The 16,533-nt window shown below is 58.4% G+C and overlaps 3 protein-coding genes across 7 annotated transcripts in view; 2 read left to right on the top strand and 1 right to left on the bottom strand.

Annotated features, from left to right (window-relative positions):
* Positions 143-5,844, top strand: PHF1 (PHD finger protein 1). Of its 4 annotated transcripts, none has more exons than XM_001927881.6 (15): positions 145-719; positions 1,431-1,605; positions 1,698-1,779; positions 1,864-1,959; positions 2,807-2,907; positions 3,003-3,151; positions 3,261-3,356; positions 3,470-3,538; positions 3,675-3,798; positions 3,896-3,963; positions 4,114-4,218; positions 4,334-4,523; positions 4,605-4,699; positions 4,973-5,053; positions 5,205-5,844. In XM_001927881.6, exons 2-15 carry the CDS (start codon positions 1,447-1,449, stop codon positions 5,491-5,493), a joined length of 1,704 nt encoding a protein of 567 aa, XP_001927916.1. In that variant the 5' UTR covers positions 145-719; positions 1,431-1,446; the 3' UTR covers positions 5,494-5,844. The 4 variants fall into 4 exon arrangements, with proteins under 4 accessions (XP_005665948.1, XP_001927916.1, XP_005665947.1 ...); XM_005665890.3 differs by having other exon boundaries at positions 516-719; positions 4,976-5,053; positions 5,205-5,840; XM_005665891.3 differs by lacking the exon at positions 4,973-5,053 and having other exon boundaries at positions 143-719; positions 5,205-5,840.
* Positions 5,942-7,561, bottom strand: CUTA (cutA divalent cation tolerance homolog). Of its 2 annotated transcripts, XM_005665889.3 has the most exons (7): positions 7,420-7,520; positions 7,285-7,336; positions 6,822-7,030; positions 6,616-6,675; positions 6,462-6,507; positions 6,285-6,334; positions 5,942-6,157 (listed from the first exon to the last, which is right to left on the bottom strand). In XM_005665889.3, exons 1-7 carry the CDS (start codon positions 7,482-7,484, stop codon positions 6,031-6,033), a joined length of 609 nt encoding a protein of 202 aa, XP_005665946.2. In that variant the 5' UTR covers positions 7,485-7,520; the 3' UTR covers positions 5,942-6,030. The 2 variants fall into 2 exon arrangements, with proteins under 2 accessions (XP_005665946.2, XP_003356657.1); XM_003356609.3 differs by lacking the exon at positions 7,285-7,336 and having other exon boundaries at positions 7,420-7,561.
* Positions 9,593-16,533, top strand: part of SYNGAP1 (synaptic Ras GTPase activating protein 1) — a 28,607-nt gene continuing 21,666 nt past the window's right edge. The window contains 3 exon segments of the mRNA XM_003128342.5: positions 9,593-9,702; positions 12,764-12,885; positions 14,887-14,992. Of these exon segments, the coding sequence (XP_003128390.2) occupies positions 9,636-9,702; positions 12,764-12,885; positions 14,887-14,992 (295 nt within the window). The 5' untranslated portion in view covers positions 9,593-9,635.

A 16,533-nucleotide genomic window follows, 5' to 3' on the forward strand; every position in this document is an offset into this window, starting at 1 on the left:
CGTGCGCAGAAGCGCGACTGCGGGCGGGGCGGGGGGGGCGGGACACAACCCAGCCACGGGGAGGGCGGGGCCGGGGCGGAGGCGGGAGGAGGGCGTGGCGGGGCAATGGGAAGGGTGAATGGAGGGCGGGGTCGTGAACTGAGCCGGGGGGCGGGACTTGGAGTGACCATGAAGGCTGGAGGGGCAGTTAACGGATGTGGCACAGTGCGGGGGCCAGGCCGGAGGCCGGCGGTGGGGAAAGGGGATTCCCTCCTGCCCCGAGGGCAGGTCTCCCTTTGGAGGAAGGGGCTACGGGGATTCCCTCTCACGGCCGGTCCGACTGTCCGCCTGCCCCAGCCGCGGAGAGGCCGCCGCTTGCTTGGCGCCCTCCAGGCCTGCTGGAGGTGAGGGAGGTGGGGTGAGGTGGTGCCCGCCCCCCCACTCCGGCTCCTCCTTCCCCCCAGTCCTTCCCTCCCACCACCCTCCCCCCGAGCCGGTTTGTCCCTCCCCTCCCCTCCTCTCCCCTCCTTCCCCCCGCCGCCTCCTCCTGCCGCTGCCGCTGCTTTGGCTGCTGCGTCATACGCCCCAGAGCTGCCGGGACGGAGGGGCTGGGCCTGGGGACCCCCGGGTCGCTGCCTGCACGCCCCCCGACGCCCAGACGTGCCCTCCCGGCGCGAGGGGTTCGCCTGGGTATCCCACGTCTGCCTCTGCCCGGCTCCCGGCGGCCCCAGCTGTCACTGGTAAGGAGGTGGCGGGAGGCGCCCGTGGGGGGGGGGCAGGGAGCCGGGGGTCGGCGCGCAGGGCGCGGGCGGGAGAGCCGCGCCGCCCTTGCATCGGGTCGGGCTGGGCCGTCTCAAGTCCCCTCTCTCGGACTCGCGGTCCTGGGGAGTAGAGACCGGGACTGGGACACGCCCCCCTCCCGGGGCACTCAAGGAAGTTATCTAACCCAGGGGCCGGGAGCCCCGAATTTGAGGGTGACCTGACATAACCTGGTACCAGGATGATTGTTCTGAATGAGACACGCGGGTCGGGGAGGCAGCCGTTCTCACTCTGGAAAACATCTCCAGAAAAGCTCCCAAAACACATCTCTGGAAAACAGCACCCCAATTATGACACCCCTAAAGAGCAGTAGAAGGTGACAGTAAAAACAGAGTGGTAACCTTTGCTTCTGCAACCATCACTTTTGCTAAAATCTCAAGGCCAGGATATAACATCCCAAGGGAGCCGGAAACTAGAGAACTAGGTTGGGGAGGGGGTGCATGGTAGGGAGAAGAGAGCCAGGGGTGGCTCCGGTGAGGCTGAGGAAGGGCCTGGAGGTTCCCTTGCACCCTCTCAGGGATATGGAGACTGGGACACACCTGCTTGAGTCCTTGACAGAGAAATACACAAGGAAAATGGGGACCAGTTCCTCAGCATTCAAAACTTTCTCCTCCCATCCCGCTTCTGGCTAGGCCCCCCCAGGATGCAATGGCACAGCCCCCCCGGCTGAGCCGCTCTGCTGCCCCCCCACTTTGGGACCCAGCTTCCTCTGCTTCCACCTCAGGCCCCAGGCCTCGACTTTGGGAGGGTCAAGATGTGCTGGCCAGGTGGACAGATGGGCTGCTATACTTGGGGACCATCAAAAAGGTATGACCTTTGACTTCTGACCTGTCACCTTTTCCCCATTCCTCCTATCTAGTTCTGATTCCCATTTGATCTTCTGGGCTCACCCATTGCAGGTGGACAGTGCTCGGGAGGTGTGTCTGGTCCAGTTTGAGGATGATTCCCAGTTTCTGGTTCTATGGAAAGACATTAGCCCTGGTGAGAGGCCTGCATCCCATGGATAACAGATACCTGGCATGGGGGTTGGACAGGCCCCCTGAACGTTGTGTTCCTCCCCAACAGCTGCCCTCCCTGGGGAGGAACTCCTCTGCTGTGTATGTCGCTCTGAGACTGTGGTCCCTGGAAATCGGCTGGTCAGCTGTGAAAAGTGTCGCCATGGTGAGAGGGCAGGACACCTGAAGGACCCAGCTTGCCCTGGGTCTTCCAGGCTGCCTCTCCCCCCTTCCCTCCAGCAGTGGTTCTTATGTCACCTGCCCTGGCCGGTCTCCTCAACCCTGTAACCTCACTCCCTCCCTGTACAGGGAGAGGCACCCATGGGTGGAGATGTGTGAGCTTTGCAGGCAGAGGGTACTTCAGGTACACCTTTTTCTAAGCACATGACCTTGGGCCAGTTCCTAAACCTCTAAGAGCCACAGTTCCCTCCCCTGCTTTTTTTTTTTGGTCACTTTGGAGAAAGAATTCAGCAGAGATTGAGGACAAGTGAGGCTATTAAGTGTTTATTTAGAGAGCGAAGATAGGTGCAGAGAAAATATAGGTACAGGCAGGCTGGGCAGGGGAGGGGGTGGGAAGGGAGAGAGAAAAAGAGAAAGAGCAAGAGAGGAAGAGCCTTCCCTGCTTATAAAGTAAAGGTCATACACCCACCCTGCAGGACCATGATCAAGAAGGAAATGAGAATTTCCAGCTGTGGCTCAGTGGGTTAAGGACCCAGTGCTGTTTCTGTGAGGATGCAGGTTCAATCCCTGGCCTCAGTGGGTTAAGGATCCCATGTTGCCATGAACTGCAGCATAGGTCACAGATGTGGCTTGGATCTGGTGGCGGTGGTTGTGGTGTAGGCCGGCAGCTGCAGCTTTGATTTGACCTCTAGCCTGGGAACTTCCATGTGCTGCAAGTGCAGCTGTTAACAGAGAAAAGAAGGAAATCAGATAAGACTCTTCCCATCCCAATACCTGGCACACACAGGTCTGCAGGCCGTAAGTAGCCTACTCTCAACATTGTCCTTATTCAGCTTATCACCAGGATTGCCACGTGCCAAGGGCCCCAGCCCCCGGAGAGGGAGAGGGCACACCCTGGGTCTGCCGCCAGTGCGTCTTTGCCATCGCCACCAAGGTAAAGGCATCTTCCCCAGGAGCCCTGGACTGCAACCTGCCCTGGGCCCTTCCTTTCCCCATGTCTCTGAGGCACCCCACCTGTCCCCTCTGCAGAGAGGCGGTGCCCTGAAGAAGGGCCCCTATGCCCGGGCCATGCTGGGCATGAAGCTCTCTCTGCCGTACGGACTAAAGGGCTTGGACTGGGATGCAGGGCATCTGAGCAACCGGCAGCAGAGCTACTGTTACTGTGGTGGCCCTGGGGAGTGAGTAACAGGGTGGGGGTCCCAGGGAAGGAGGGAGAGAGACAGGGTGAGGGGTGGGGGCAGAGAGGGAGGGGTGCTGGGAGGTCACTAGTCCAGCGTCTCTGTTCAGATGGAACCTGAAGATGCTGCAGTGCCGGAGCTGCCTGCAGTGGTTCCATGAGGCCTGCACCCAGTGTTTGAGCAAGCCGCTCCTCTATGGGGACAGGTGAGCCCCGGCAGCCCTCCCCAGCCCTCCCAGTCAGTTCGTCTCTTCCCAGCCTCTGAAGCTGGGCTCACCTGGCAGTCCCACAAAGGGTGTGTTTTCTGCCTCTCGCCCAGATTCTATGAGTTTGAATGCTGTGTGTGTCGGGGGGGCCCTGAGAAGGTCCGGAGGTTGCAGCTTCGCTGGTGAGCCGCGCTGGGGGCCACCTCAGTGTGATCCCTCCCCTCACGCCCCTTTTCACCTCACATGCCCCAGCCCCGCCGCGGGTCCCCCTGGCTCCTGTAATACTTCCACCACCATGATGAGTCCGAGTTTCTCCAGGGTGGATGTGGCGCATCTTGTCCTCTATCACCTCAGCGTTTGCTGTAAGAAGAAGTACTTTGATTTTGACCGTGAGATCCTCCCCTTCACCTCTGAGAATTGGGACAGTTTGCTCCTTGGGGAGGTAAGGGGTGGTGACCTTGGGGGTTGGGGTGGAACAGGGAGACATGAAGAATGGGGAACGCTCACTGCTCCCCTGGCCCCATCTTCCCCACCCCCAGCTCTCTGACACCCCCAAGGGAGAACGCTCTTCCAAGCTCCTCTTGGCTCTCAACAGCCACAAGGACCGGTGAGCTGGGGGGAGGCTCAGGAGGTGGAGACGGGGGATGTGGGAGCCTCAGAGGGGAGGGGCCGCAGCCCACCTGCCAGATCCTGTATTCGCAAGGGGGGGTCCCCTCTCCACCGCACTGACCCTGTACCATTTGTCCCCTCACCCCAGTTTCATTTCAGGGAGGGAGATTAAGAAGAGGAAATGCTTGTTTGGCCTCCATGCTCGGACCCCTCCCCCCGTGGAGCCCCCAACTGGCAGTGGAGCCCCCACCAGGTCACTGGTCCAGAGGGGGTGGGAAGTTCTCCGGGGGATACATATGGCAACTGGAAACAGGGAGGTCTTTGGGGCGTCGGGGAGGGGGCTGGGGGGATAAGGAGGCCTCTTACAGCTTCCCTTCAGGGCAGGGCCCTGGGGGAGGGGTCTCACGTCCCCTGGGGAAGCGCCGGAGGCCGGAGCCAGAGCCCCTGAGGAGGAGGCAGAAGGGGAAACTGGAGGAGCTGGGGCCAGCCTCAGCAGTGCGCCGTCAGCCCGAGGCCCAGGAGCAGAGGGAGCGGGCTCGTCTGCAGAGGGCGCTGCAGGTACAGGGCCGGGGCCGCCTGTGGGCCGAGGCGGTGCGGGGAGGAAGCAGGGCTTAGCTCTCAGTCCTCTGCTCCCTCCAGGCTTCAGTGTCTCCACCGCCCTCCAGCCCTAACCAGAGTTACCAGGGCAGCAGCGGCTACAACTTCCGCCCCACGGATGCCCGCTGCCTGCCCAGGTCAGTGCTCCTCCCTCCAGCCACGCCTGCTCCCGCTCCCTTGGAACCTCTCTTCCAATCTGTCTCCATCTTCGGGACTTCCTCACCCAGAATTCTTTTCTCTCTCCCCTTTGGCTGCCCACTTCTTGTCCCAGAGAGACTTCTAGAACCAGGGTCTGCTCCCCAGTGTTCTGGGGGTGGGGGTTCCAGGAGGGTCGTGTTTGAGCTCTGCCCTTCTCAGGGGAGAGGGTCCTGCTCCCGCTTCAGTCCTGACTTTCCCCTCCCCGACCCCAGCAGTCCCATCCGGATGTTCGCTTCCTTCCACCCCTCTGCCAGCACCGCAGGGACCTCTGGGGACGGTGAACCCCCAGACAGGTGAGATTCCGCCCCTTAACCTGTGATAACCTGTCTTCACCTCTGTGTCCTGAAGTTCCTCAGTCTTAACTATGGTCTTGTTCCACTGCTCCACACACAGCCTCCGCTTCTGGTCAGATTGTCTGGACTGACAGCTGCTTTCTCTCCCCAGGTCACCCCTGGAACTTCACATTGGTTTCCCCACAGACATCCCCAAAAGCACCCCCAACTCGATGACTGCCTCATCCTCCTCAGTCCCAACCCCCTCCCCAAGTCTTCCTAGACGCTCAGCACCTCCTTCTCCCCTGGGCCGCAGTTTGTCTCCTGGGACTGGGGGAGGAGTCCGAGGCGGGGCTGGCTACCTGTCCCGAGGGGACCCCGTCCGGGTCCTGGCTCGGAGAGTGCGGCCCGATGGCTCTGTGCAGTACCTGGTTGAGTGGGGAGGTGGGGGCATCTTCTGAACAGCTTGCCTCTGCCTGCTTCCCCATTCACACACGCCGGCACTTTCATACCCTGACCTCTGACCTCACCTACAGCTGGGATGTACCTGGGGCGGTAGCGGGTACTTCTCTCTGCTGCCCAGGCTGGAATCCAGGCGGGGAGGTCGGGGAAGAGGCCCTCTCTTCTCCACCCCCTTTGTGATTCCTGACCCTCTCCCCATTCCTCTTCCCATTTCCTTTGATGTTATTTTGTTACAGCTTTTTAAATATTTTTTAAAATTATTTAACCCCTGGGACGGAGACTGAGGAGGGGAGGAGGATAAAGGATCCTGGGCTCTGTATGATTGAAATAAAGATACATGAACAAACTCAGCAGCCCAGAGTCATTCTGAAAGAAGAGTGCAAAGGAACTAGAAGCACTTCCAACCTTAACAACAAATCCACTTTTTGACAAGGAAAGAGACAAATGGCAGAGAGAACTAAGGGTTTATTAAGGCTCCAGTCATGGCCTGAAAGTCAGAGGACACTGAAGGGGAACCTGGCAAGAGCAAAGGCTCGTCATGGTAGGACTGTGCCAGAGTCAGGCACTGATTCTGTAACCTGGCGCACCCAGTGCAGGTATGGGGAGTTCCCCTGCTCCACTGGCAGTGCAATCACCTCGGCCACTTCGTAAGGGTGTACAGAGCTGCAGAAAAGATGGGGGGCAGCGATCACTCAAAAGATTTACCCAAAGGCGCTCACCCTCTCAGACTGCCCAGCAAGGCTCACCCCACAGTACACACCCTCACCTCTACCCATATCAAAGTTCTCACCGAACGAAATCTGTCAAAGCTGGAACCAAGGAACTCTGGGTTTTAATCATCTAAGGGGTGAAGAGGAACATGGTTGAATCAAGAAATTATGTTAATTTCAGGATCTCAGAGGAGAGGTAAAGGTCAAAGCAAGTGGTCAGGGAATTAAGTTTTGCTTGGGTGGGGAATATTTCTCACCATCAGCACTTCACTGTCCTCCTCAATCTTGCCTTTCCACTCATAGCTGAAAAGGTCACGGAGAAAGTGTTGTGGGAGCATAGATCTTCCCCAAAGAAAAAGACTGCCAATCCGCCCCTAGAGTTAGGTCAACCCCCCCAATCCCATGACTCACATGGATGTAATCTGAGGGATGAGGTTGACACAGGCTGCCAGGCGCTTCTCCACCACAGCCCTGAACGTGAGGAGACACCCCCATTTAGAGCCCCCACAACCCAGGTTTTTGCACTGGCTTGCAGGAAGCAGCGGGAGGGCTGCTTCTCTCCACCCCCAACTCTTCCTTCATGAGCATCCTTTCTCGCTCCACACTGAGATCCCCACCTGGCGATCTCCTTGGCGACCTTCTCGTTGGGGCAGGTGACAAAGGCTGCAGAGACCGAGCCGGGAACATAGGCGGAGCCCGAGGCCGGCGTGGGCTGGGTCGGGGGGCTTCCTGAAGCCATGGACAGCAGGGCTCGGGGTAGCAACAGAAGGCGGGAGACTATGGGCAGCAGTGCTGGCATCCAAAGAAGCGACAGGAGCAGAGTGGCCTGAGAGCAGGAGGTGAATTCGGTGTCTCCCGATAAACACCCCAGGAAACTGTCTACCGCTTGCATAGACACTCAGGCTCTGCCCTCCCCCTTCTGTACCCCAAAGAAAAAAGTCCTTGAAGCTGGGAGAGAAGGGTGAAAATTAAGGCAAAGACTCGGTGTCCACTCTCTCCTCCGGGGCCAACCTCTAGGATTTTGAGAGCGGGTAGTGGTCCAGGTTCCGAGGACCGGAAGGGGCGGGGCTGGTAACTCACCCCTCCGCCGAGCAGGATTGCGGGAGCCCGCACCCCCCTCATGCAGCCTATGCTGGTAAAGGAGGGCAGAATATCAAAGACCACATGGTACGCGGAGAAAGTACCCCAAACCCAGGAAGAGAGGCCTCTTCTTACCTGGGCGACAGCCACGTGATAAGAAAACAGCGCACACCACGTGACAAGCCGAGCCACCCTAACATCCAGAGCCAGCCAATCCTTGCCCTCACGTGGGCCGGCTTGCCCCGCCTCCAGCTATGGGCGGAGCTAAGGGGGATCCAGCCAATCAACAGCCGGATCTGCAGCCGTGCACGGAAATGGCCCTCCCGTTTCCGTGTAAGCCGGAAACGGCCAATGGCAGGCGGAGGCGAGCCGCGGCAGCTTTCCACTGTCACGTGAGGGGGCCGGTCCCCTCAGGCGGCGGTACCTCGAGAAGCTATGCGAAGAGGCCAATCGCGGAGCACCCTCGTGAGCACGTGACGAGAGAACTGGCTCTAGGAAAGGAGGGCTAGAGATCCCGCAGAGTCGATGCGTCAGGTTGTGGCGCGGGGAGTCATCCTTAAGCCCTAGAATGCTCCTAGTAACAGCCCCTGCACGGAGGCCTTAAGGAGCCCAAGGGCCGTGGGAGGCTGGACCTCGGGGCTAGAGGGAGCGCCCCCTGCTGTTGTGGTCAGGACTGACATGCCAGAATTGAGGGGGCCCAAGTAGGAGCTCAGAAGCACTCTGTTCTAGGGTAGGGGGCGTGATTAGGCAGCTAGTCCATGGCTAGGTCAGGAAGAATGCACTTCGAAAAGACATAGGGAGTCCCTGAAAATGGATAGAGGGTGATTAAAAAGGGACCCAGGGCGCCTCAGCTTTCTGAACTGAAACCTGAAGCTGAAGACAGACTGGCAAATCGGGAGAGGAGGGCTGCAGGTTGGGCATCTGGAGAGAACACCAGAAAATAGTGTTGGTCTTTTCGTCCCTTATCCCCTTCCTGTTTCGCTCTCCCGGACTTGTCTACTTCTCAGTCTTGGGTCTCCTTCCCTTAACCCATCCCCCTAGGAGCCAGGACCTGCCCTACATAACCTCCCTGGGGCCCAAGCGTATCCTGTGACCCAAAAATTGAGAGAGGGGCCAAGGAGAGGCGAAAGAAGAGGGAGGCGGCAAGGAGAAAGAGGCTCTTTCTACTTCCCCTACCCAGCATTTCCCCCTCCCTCCTAGGTCTGGGGTCTCTGCTCCGCTGGGCGGGTGTGACTGGGCATTCCCCAGGCAGAGTTTTTGCACACGTAGTTCTTAGGGGTTGGGATCTCCCTGAGACCTCTGTCTTGGGCTTTGGAGTCTGCTGCTGAGATAGATCTCTGTGGGGTCTTGCAGTATTTGCATTGGGATCTTTCTTAGGACTGAGTTCCCTTGTTTTTTGTTTGGGGTTTTTCTGGGTCCATGTTCACCCTCTCTCTGAGGTCTTTGAAATTCTTTATGAGTTTGTGGTCTCTGAGTTCTCTATCTCTGGGCTAGATGGGAGTCTCTTCTTCCACCTCCCCACTTCCCCTGGTCCTCAGGTCTGGAATTTCTGTGTCTCTAAGCTATCAGTCTCTGAGTCTGCAGTTTCTTTTTCTTGAGATCTAGGGCTGGGGTCGCTGATAAGTTCTCTGTGGGTCTGAGCTCTTCAAGACCGGATTCCCAATCTGGGTTTCACCTTTTTCTTTGAGTCCAGGTCTTAAGTCTTGGTCCCTGAAATCACTGAAATCTGAGTCTGGAGTCTTAAGATTTCTGCGGCTCTGGAGAGCCGTTTGAAAACTGGATGCTCAGATTCTTGACCTTTGACCCATCTCTCGGGGGTAGTCTGGGGTATTTTTTTTTTTTTTTCCTGAGCTTGGGGTCTCTTTTCCTCTAGACTTTGGGTTTGTGTCTTAGGTTATCCCCGCCCCCTCCCCTTCAGTGGCAAGGTATCTTTCTCTGTGGGTCTGGGGTCTCCCAATCTCAGGGTCTGGGGTCTGCATCTTTGGAACTGCTGTCTCTCTTGGGTGTGTTTTTGAGTCAGGGGCTCTTCCTCTCGGGTTCTTACTGAGTAGGGGTGGGGGCTGCAGAGTCTCTCTCTCCTCCTCCTGCTCTCTCCTCTCGCTCACTCCCCCGCCCCCCTCTTTCTCTCTCTCTCTCTCTCTCTCTCTCTCTCTCCCGGCTGCCGCTGCTGCCGTTGGCTCCCATTCTCCTCCTCCTCCTCCTCTCTCCTCCTTTCCGCTCCTCTCCGCTCCTCTCTCCTCCTCTCTCCTCCTCCTCCTCCACCTCCTCCTCCTCCTTCTCCCCCTCTCTCTCCCCCTCTTTCTCTCTTCTCTTTCTCCCCCGGCCCCCCCGCCCCCTCCCCCCCAGGCCTGATGAGCAGGTCTCGCGCTTCCATCCATCGGGGGAGCATCCCCGCGATGTCCTATGCCCCCTTCAGAGGTACGGTGGTGAGGGGAGGGGGAGGGCCAGTGGGGGGGGAGGGGGAGGGGCAGGGTGGGGGGTGGACAGAGCTGGAGCCAAGGAAGGGAACAGCTGAAATGCAGGGAGAGAGGAGGACCGGGAAGGCAGAGGTGGGAGCAGTGGGGAAGGAAGGATTGGAGGCCAGAGGGTAGGGGTAGGTAGGGGCGGAGGGGCCAGGAAGCAGGCCTTGAAGGGGGCTGAGGGGAAAGTGATGAGGGGGAAAGAGATCGCCAGCGAGGGTGGGAAGATAGAAGGGTAGGTTGGGGGAAGAGCTGCAGAAATAATTTGGAGGTGGGAGCTGAGAGAGGAGGAAAATATCAAGGAAAGAGGAGGACAGAGTCTTAGGAGAAGGGCTAGGAGGGGAAAATGAAAACATAATGGGGGAAGAGCAGCCAAGAAGATAGGGGGCAGAATGTGGTGGGGGGCTCAGGATGGTAGGGGGTAGGAAAAGACAGGAGATGGAGGGAGAGAAGAAGGGGCCAGATGGAGAGAGAGGGAGGCAGTGGGGGGGAGTGGAGGAATGGAGGGTCCAGATGGAGGGAAGAGAGGAGAGAGGGAGTGGGGAATGGGTTGGGGGAGGAGAGACCAGGGCAGGGGAGGGCCAAATAATGTATTTGTTGAGGGGGGCAGGGGGCAATACAGGTAAGATTGAGTGCTGGGAGTAAGGGGCAGGTTAGGACCCTGCCCCAGGCTCTGACCCTCCTTAAGGCCCTTGGGCATGGAAATGTAAATCCCTGGGGCCTTATCCACTTCCTTTACTTCACCACTTCAGCCCCCCTCCCCCCCTCCAATCCTTATTTCCATTCCCCCTCCCTCCTCTGGTGTCCATCACCTATATCTTTCCCCCCATATGGTGTCCGTTCCTTATATGAGTCCCCCTTCTGTCCTTCCCCCGTATCAGCCCCTTCTCTGGTGTCCATTCTGTCTCACTCTCTTCTTCCCTTACATCTCTACCACCTCTTCACCACCCCCTTTTTGACCCCCTTGGCCTGGTACCCCTCTTAGGTTCGCCTCTTGCCTCTGCCCCTTGTCCATTGGGGCCCTTCTGGTAGATTCCCTTGTCCCTAGAGATTTACCATCATGCCTGTCTCCCTTTCTTGTAGGTCCATCCCTGTTATTTCTTCTCTGCTCCGTCCTCTGTTCCCCATCTCATCACAAGTCTGTGCCCACTTTCCCCTAACACCCCAGCTCTCATCACCCGTTCCTCTTTTTTTTCTCCTCTGCTTCCCGGGTGTTGGAAGCTTGGGGAGCAAAGACACAGGTTTTGATACCAAAACAAGACCTCTAAAAGATCCCCATCTGAGCCCTGTGGGGTTTCTCATCCTAGTAAATCCTTCCCCTTCGCAACTGTGTTCCTCTGACTCTTGTATCTGCCTCCCAGAATCATCCCAACTTAAGTCCAGACAGTATTTGTGTGTATGCATTTCTAGAGTTGCTCCCAAGCTAAGTCCCTGCTCCCAGGAGGAGAGCGTCCCCTGAGCCTAACCTGCCTCCTTGTGGCTGCCGCCTGAACCAGTCAGTCCCTGCATGGCAATGACATGTGTCAACAGATGTCTGCTCTGGGGGTCCTCAGGGTCCGAGTGCAGTGGGTGTGTTGCCTGCAGTGTCCGCAGCCCGAGAGGCTGCATTTGGGTTTCTCTGTGTCTAAAGCTGTTGCCTCTAGGTGGTGGAGCTTCAGAATTTGGGGGTTTCTAGATACCTGTAGTCTAGGGGTTCATCCTGACTCTGGCCTGCAGATTGGGTAAATTTGAAGCATGTTTGCAGCCAGAAAGGGGCTAGATTTTTCAAAACTCTCCTACTCAGAGCTGTCAGTCAGAATGAATCTCAAAGTCCAGTTCTTTTCCTCCAATATACCCATGGTTAATTATCCCGTGAAGGTAATAGAATTCAGTTTTTCTTCCTCCAAACTCTCTCTCTGATTCCTTAAGCCTGTTTTCTATCACTTTGATGTCACCAGTTTGATTTCTCTCTTAGTTCTGTAGGGCCTGCCTCTATGCCCCTCTGATGGGGTGTGACATTGGCGTTTAAAGCAGAGGCAGTTTGGCAGGGATGGGGGCATGGGACGATGAACTGCAGAGCTGGGGAAGGGGGACCCTCGGGGCATCTCTGAGCATGGGTGGCTCTGTTTCTACTCTTCTTTTCTAGAAGTTTTGTCCCTATTCCCCTTGTCTATGTCACAGGCCTGGCTCTTCCGTTCTTCCCCAAGCTCCTCACTGTGCCCTGGAGAGTTTCCTCACTTGTGGGGTTGGCCTCCATCCTGTCCACAGAGACTGGGGCTGGGGGGTGGGGAGAGATCGGCTCATCTCCATCCTAACAAGAGCATATTTCCTACCTCCTAACCCCCCAGCCCTGCCACAGCCGGATGCTGACAGGACCCGTCCCCCCCTGTCCCCAGGAGAACTGGCCCTTTCTCCCAAAGGGAGCAGGGTTGGGCAAGGGGAGGAGGGAGCAGAGGCAGGAGGGGAGACCCTCTCATGCCTCTGACTCTGGGACCAGGTTCGCTCCCCACTGCCTCTCTTTTCCAGCTGTTCCACTCTTAGAATCCCATGACCCTGCATGGGCAGTGCCTGCATCTGCCTGCCCGTTCCTTTCCTCCTGTCATCTTCCAAACCCCTGTCCTCTGCAGCTGTCGGATGTCCTCCCTCCTCCCAGACACTTGCCACCAACCTCTCTGTGTGTTTCTCCTGCCAGTGTTGCAGCACCCCCCACCTTTTTACCTTTTGCTCAAGTGGATGGAGGGCACCTTCCTCTTTCTCTGCCTCCAAACTTCTGCTCTCTGTGGGGAAATGGTCCCCTCTCTGAGCATCAGCTCTCTCTCCTTCCCCCAGTGATTCAGGTCCCTTCACTTCTCTTTCCCCAGAGAGCAAAACTGACCTCTGTTCCCCTGGAGTTACCAGGCACCTCTCCCCACCTGTGATCCTCAAGGCGGGTGGGGGCCCCTTTTCCCACTTTATGTGGGAATCTGGTCATTGGAGACGAATGCCTCCCAAATGCATAGAGCTTCCATTACGGTTGGTTTCTGTGTGTCTCTGTCCCACAGATGTACGGGGACCCCCCATGCACCGAACCCAATACGTTCACTCCCCATATGACCGTCCTGGTTGGAACCCCCGGTTCTGCATCATCTCGGGGAACCAGCTTCTCATGCTGGATGAGGACGAGGTGAGCAGGGTGGGAAGGTCGGGCTGAGATGGCTGGTTCGTGGGGGAAATGGGGGGAGAAGGATGGAGAGAATCCCTCCTAGCGAAGAGGTGAGAGCCACCGAGAAGGCAAAGAGAACCTTGAGATTGGGGTCGGGATGTCAGGAGGGGCAAGCGGGGCAAGCGGGGCAAGCGTGCTCTCGCCTTGGCCTTGGGCCTTTGAGGAGCACGCACAGTGTTGGAGAGGAGATGTGGTTCTTAAGATTTGGGGGCACCTCCTGTTTTCAGTCTGCTCACCCTTGGGTAGCTTGGGATGGGAAAGGGAACGCAAAGGCCTTGGAGAAGGGGTGAAGAAGTGGGGATCATTTGGAGGGGTCACCTCACAGCGATCCTCGGGACCCCCTCCCATACCCCCATTGAGCGAGATCCAACTGACCACTGCCAGCCCTTGCCCCCCCGCCAGCGCTGTGGGCAGAGGGCAAAGACTCCAAGAGTGGGGTCTCTGGGAAACTAGGAGAGAGGACAGAGGTCATGGATCTTGGTGAGGGTGGCAGTGAAGACTGGGCAGGCTGGGATCAGGGTTTGGAGACACTGGGAGGGAAGGAGATGTGGAGGCGGCCTGGGAGCATGGGAAGTGGCTAAAGGAGTAAGGGGGGGATGAGCGGGAACTAGCCAGAGTGAGAGATGAAGTGAACAGGGATCCTTGCGGAGGTGGTGGCCGAGCAGGATGATTAGAGAGCTGGGGGAGCGTGGGTTCTGCCTTTGGAGCTGGGTCAGCAGTGGTGGGCCTTCAGAGGGAACAGAAGATGTGAATATGAGGTGTGATGCAGGGAGTGGGGGTGACTTGGGGGGCTGGCCTCAGAGAGTGATGGGGAGCCTGCAAGACCAGAGAGGTGAGAGATGCACCCCAAAACCTGTTGGGGAGGGCGTGGTGAGGCTGACCAGGGTTTCCAGGGGTCTTGGGGGCAGGTGTGGAGAGAGGGCTGGAGGGAGAGTTCGCAGGCCAGAGTAGAACATCTAGGGAGCACAGGTGACCAAAGGGGGAGGTGGTTTGGGGAGGCAAAGATTTAGGTATTCAGGGGGCCTTTGAATGATTCACCAGTGGTCACTAGTCTTGACCAGGGGTTTGGGGTCTGCAGGTTGAACTGGGGAATCTGGGGACTGCTTGAGGATGAAGAGGAAGGACAGTGCATAGGGTCATGAAGGAATGACAGAGGTGGCGACAGGTTGGGGTCCTGGTGGCCAGCAAGCTGAGAGAAACACCAGTGGCCAGAGACTGAAGCAGGAAGGCTGGGACGGGGGCTGGGGGAGGGTCGGTTGGGACTTTGGGACCGAGAAGATGACCAATGTAGGGCCACAGGGAGCTGGAACTGGTTGGGTTGTGGAACTGGGGCTGGGGACCAGTGGGGTGGCTGGTTCATTGTAGGGGTGGAGACTGGAGGGCTGGAGTGGGGGAAGGTTGGGAAGGAGGTGGCAGGAAAAGTTGGGGGAGAGGCTTAGGGAGGGGTAAGGGCTGAGGGGAAGAAGGGACTGAGTGGGGGGCGATGGAAGATGACGGTGGGGGTAGGTGACCAGACCCTCTGGGGGGTGGGGAGGTTGGGTCCCATTCTGGCCGCGAGCCTGGCCGTGGGAGGGAGACAAGCTGTGGATCCTGATTATAAATGCAGCTTCTGCTACCCCCGTGACAGCCACGGAGGGGGGAGGGGGAGGGAGGTGGGAGGTGGGGAGGAACACGGGGAGAATGGAGGAACTGAAGGTCAAGGGGAAAGGGGACTCGGGGAGCAGCCCAGTCCAGAGGGACTGCGGGAAGAGCTGAGAGGGGTTTGGGAACTCTCCCGGGAGGCTGTTTCAAAAGAGAAGAGGAGGGTGGGACGCAGGGCATGAGGGAGACGGACTGGTGGAGGGAAGGGAAGGAGACACTTAGGGGCGGGGTGGGGGTGGGGGGTGGAGGGCGGTCAGGCCTGGGGGAGGGGGGGAGGGGCGGCCTGGGCCCGTGCGGTCTGACACCCCCCCCATCCCCTAGATACACCCCCTTCTGATCCGGGACCGGAGGAGCGAGTCCAGCCGCAACAAACTGCTGAGACGCACAGTCTCCGTGCCGGTGGAGGGGCGGCCGCACGGCGAGCATGGTACGGCGCCGGGCGGGTCCGGCCAGTGCGGGGAGAGGGCCGAAGGTGGGCCGGCGGCAGGGGAGGGGGCGGCCGGGAACCGAGGGGTCTCGAGGCGCGGGGGAGGCGGAGGCGGAGTCCGGCCTCCAGCGGGTGGGGGCTGGGAGGGGAAGGCGCCCTCCTCTGGGATCTGAGTGGCACTCGGGCTGCGGGAAGAGGACCCCGTAGTCCTTGCTGTTTGGCTCCCTTTTTCCTTTCCAGCAGCGAAGTTTGACTGTTTCCCTGGTGCTTGTAAAAATAGTCTCCTTAGATCTTTAGCTTCCCGGAGGCCTCGCTGCCCCTGTCCCCCGCCCCCAGCCCTTGGCCGGGGATCTCGGAGAGAATGACCCAGTTCCTGCCCCACCCCCAAACCCCGACCTCTGCCCCACCCCACGCTCCTGGTTCTGCTCCCAGACCTTCTGGCCTGTGGACCCGGCCCCTCTTCTTGCCCTCTTTCCCCTCTTCCCATGGCTGCCTCTAATTTCTGCAATTCTGTCACCCTCTTTCTCTTTCCTCCCTGATTTTTCTTATTTTCTCCATCTCTTCCGAATCCTCCGCCTTGCCCCTCTGCTCCTTGTGGAACTCCGTCAGACCCCCTTCTCCTGTCCCTTTCTGTCTGTAGAGCACTGCGCTCTGTCTCTCCAACTCTCTCCCTCTCTCCATCTGTCTCTTCCCCTCCCTCCCTCTTTCTGCCCCCCTCCACCCCCCTCTTTAGTCATTTAAAAAAAGATTTTTGTCTTCCTGAGAAGTTCGCTTTAAAGGTTTCCATGGGAACAGTGAGGGGAGATGAAGGCAGAGAACAGAGATCTGCAGCCAAGGTGCAGAGAGCCACCCTCAGCCCCGGGAGCCCCTGTCACTGCCCCCTTCCACGACCAAGGGTCCAGGGCCCTCATCCCCCCCAACTCCTGGTGACCCCTTTCTTCCAGGAGCTCCCCCTCCCCTCAGGGCCAGGCTTCCAGTTTCCCTTCCTTAAGCCAGTGGCCTGCCTCCACCCCTGGGGGTCCCTTCAGCTCTCTTCTGTTAGGCCCAGGCCTTAACTGACATTGGAGCCCCCTCTGGGTCCCTGGTGCTTGGGCGGCCAGGGATGTGTGTCATTGTCATGGAAACTTCTGACCACAGGGGTGTGTGGGTAGCACATCTATGTGAGGCAAAGCCAGGTGGTGGTGGTGGTGGTGGTGGTGGAGGAGTGTGTACAGAGAATGTGTGTGATGTCTGGCACATCTGTGTGTGTGAGAGTCAGTCACGTCCATGTCTACGAAATGTTTGTGTCCATGTGTGCATACCTGTGCGTCCAGGCCAGAATGGTCACGTGCTCACGGAGCATGTTTATCATATAGCGGCTGGTTGGGGTCTCTGCCCACATATTCCCATCTTTCTCCTTACCCTCAGTCCTCGGGGTCTGGGGTCTCCGGGGTGGGTCTCCTGTGTGTGTGTGTGGGGGGGTGAGGGCACACGTGTGTTGGAGGTTCAATGGGAGTTGGGAGGGGGGCCAGGTGTATATATTTTGGGGGGAGGGTTTAGCG

This window comes from Sus scrofa, chromosome 7 (genome assembly GCF_000003025.6).
Source record: "Sus scrofa isolate TJ Tabasco breed Duroc chromosome 7, Sscrofa11.1, whole genome shotgun sequence".
Classification (NCBI taxonomy): Eukaryota; Metazoa; Chordata; class Mammalia; order Artiodactyla; family Suidae; genus Sus; species Sus scrofa.

Coding starts and splice junctions, on each gene's coding strand:
- PHF1 (XM_001927881.6), top strand. CDS start 1,447: ATGGCACAGCCCCCCCGGCTGAGCCGCTCTGCTGCCCCCCCACTTTGG. Junction 2,908..3,002: donor TCTTTGCCATCGCCACCAAG/GTAAAGGCATCT, acceptor TCCCCTCTGCAG/AGAGGCGGTGCCCTGAAGAA. Junction 3,964..4,113: donor CTCAACAGCCACAAGGACCG/GTGAGCTGGGGG, acceptor CCCTCACCCCAG/TTTCATTTCAGGGAGGGAGA.
- CUTA (XM_005665889.3), bottom strand. CDS start 7,484: ATGTTAGGGTGGCTCGGCTTGTCACGTGGTGTGCGCTGTTTTCTTATC. Junction 7,337..7,419: donor ATCACGTGGCTGTCGCCCAG/GTAAGAAGAGGC, acceptor CTCCTTTACCAG/CATAGGCTGCATGAGGGGGG. Junction 7,031..7,284: donor CAATCCTGCTCGGCGGAGGG/GTGAGTTACCAG, acceptor TCCTGCTCTCAG/GCCACTCTGCTCCTGTCGCT.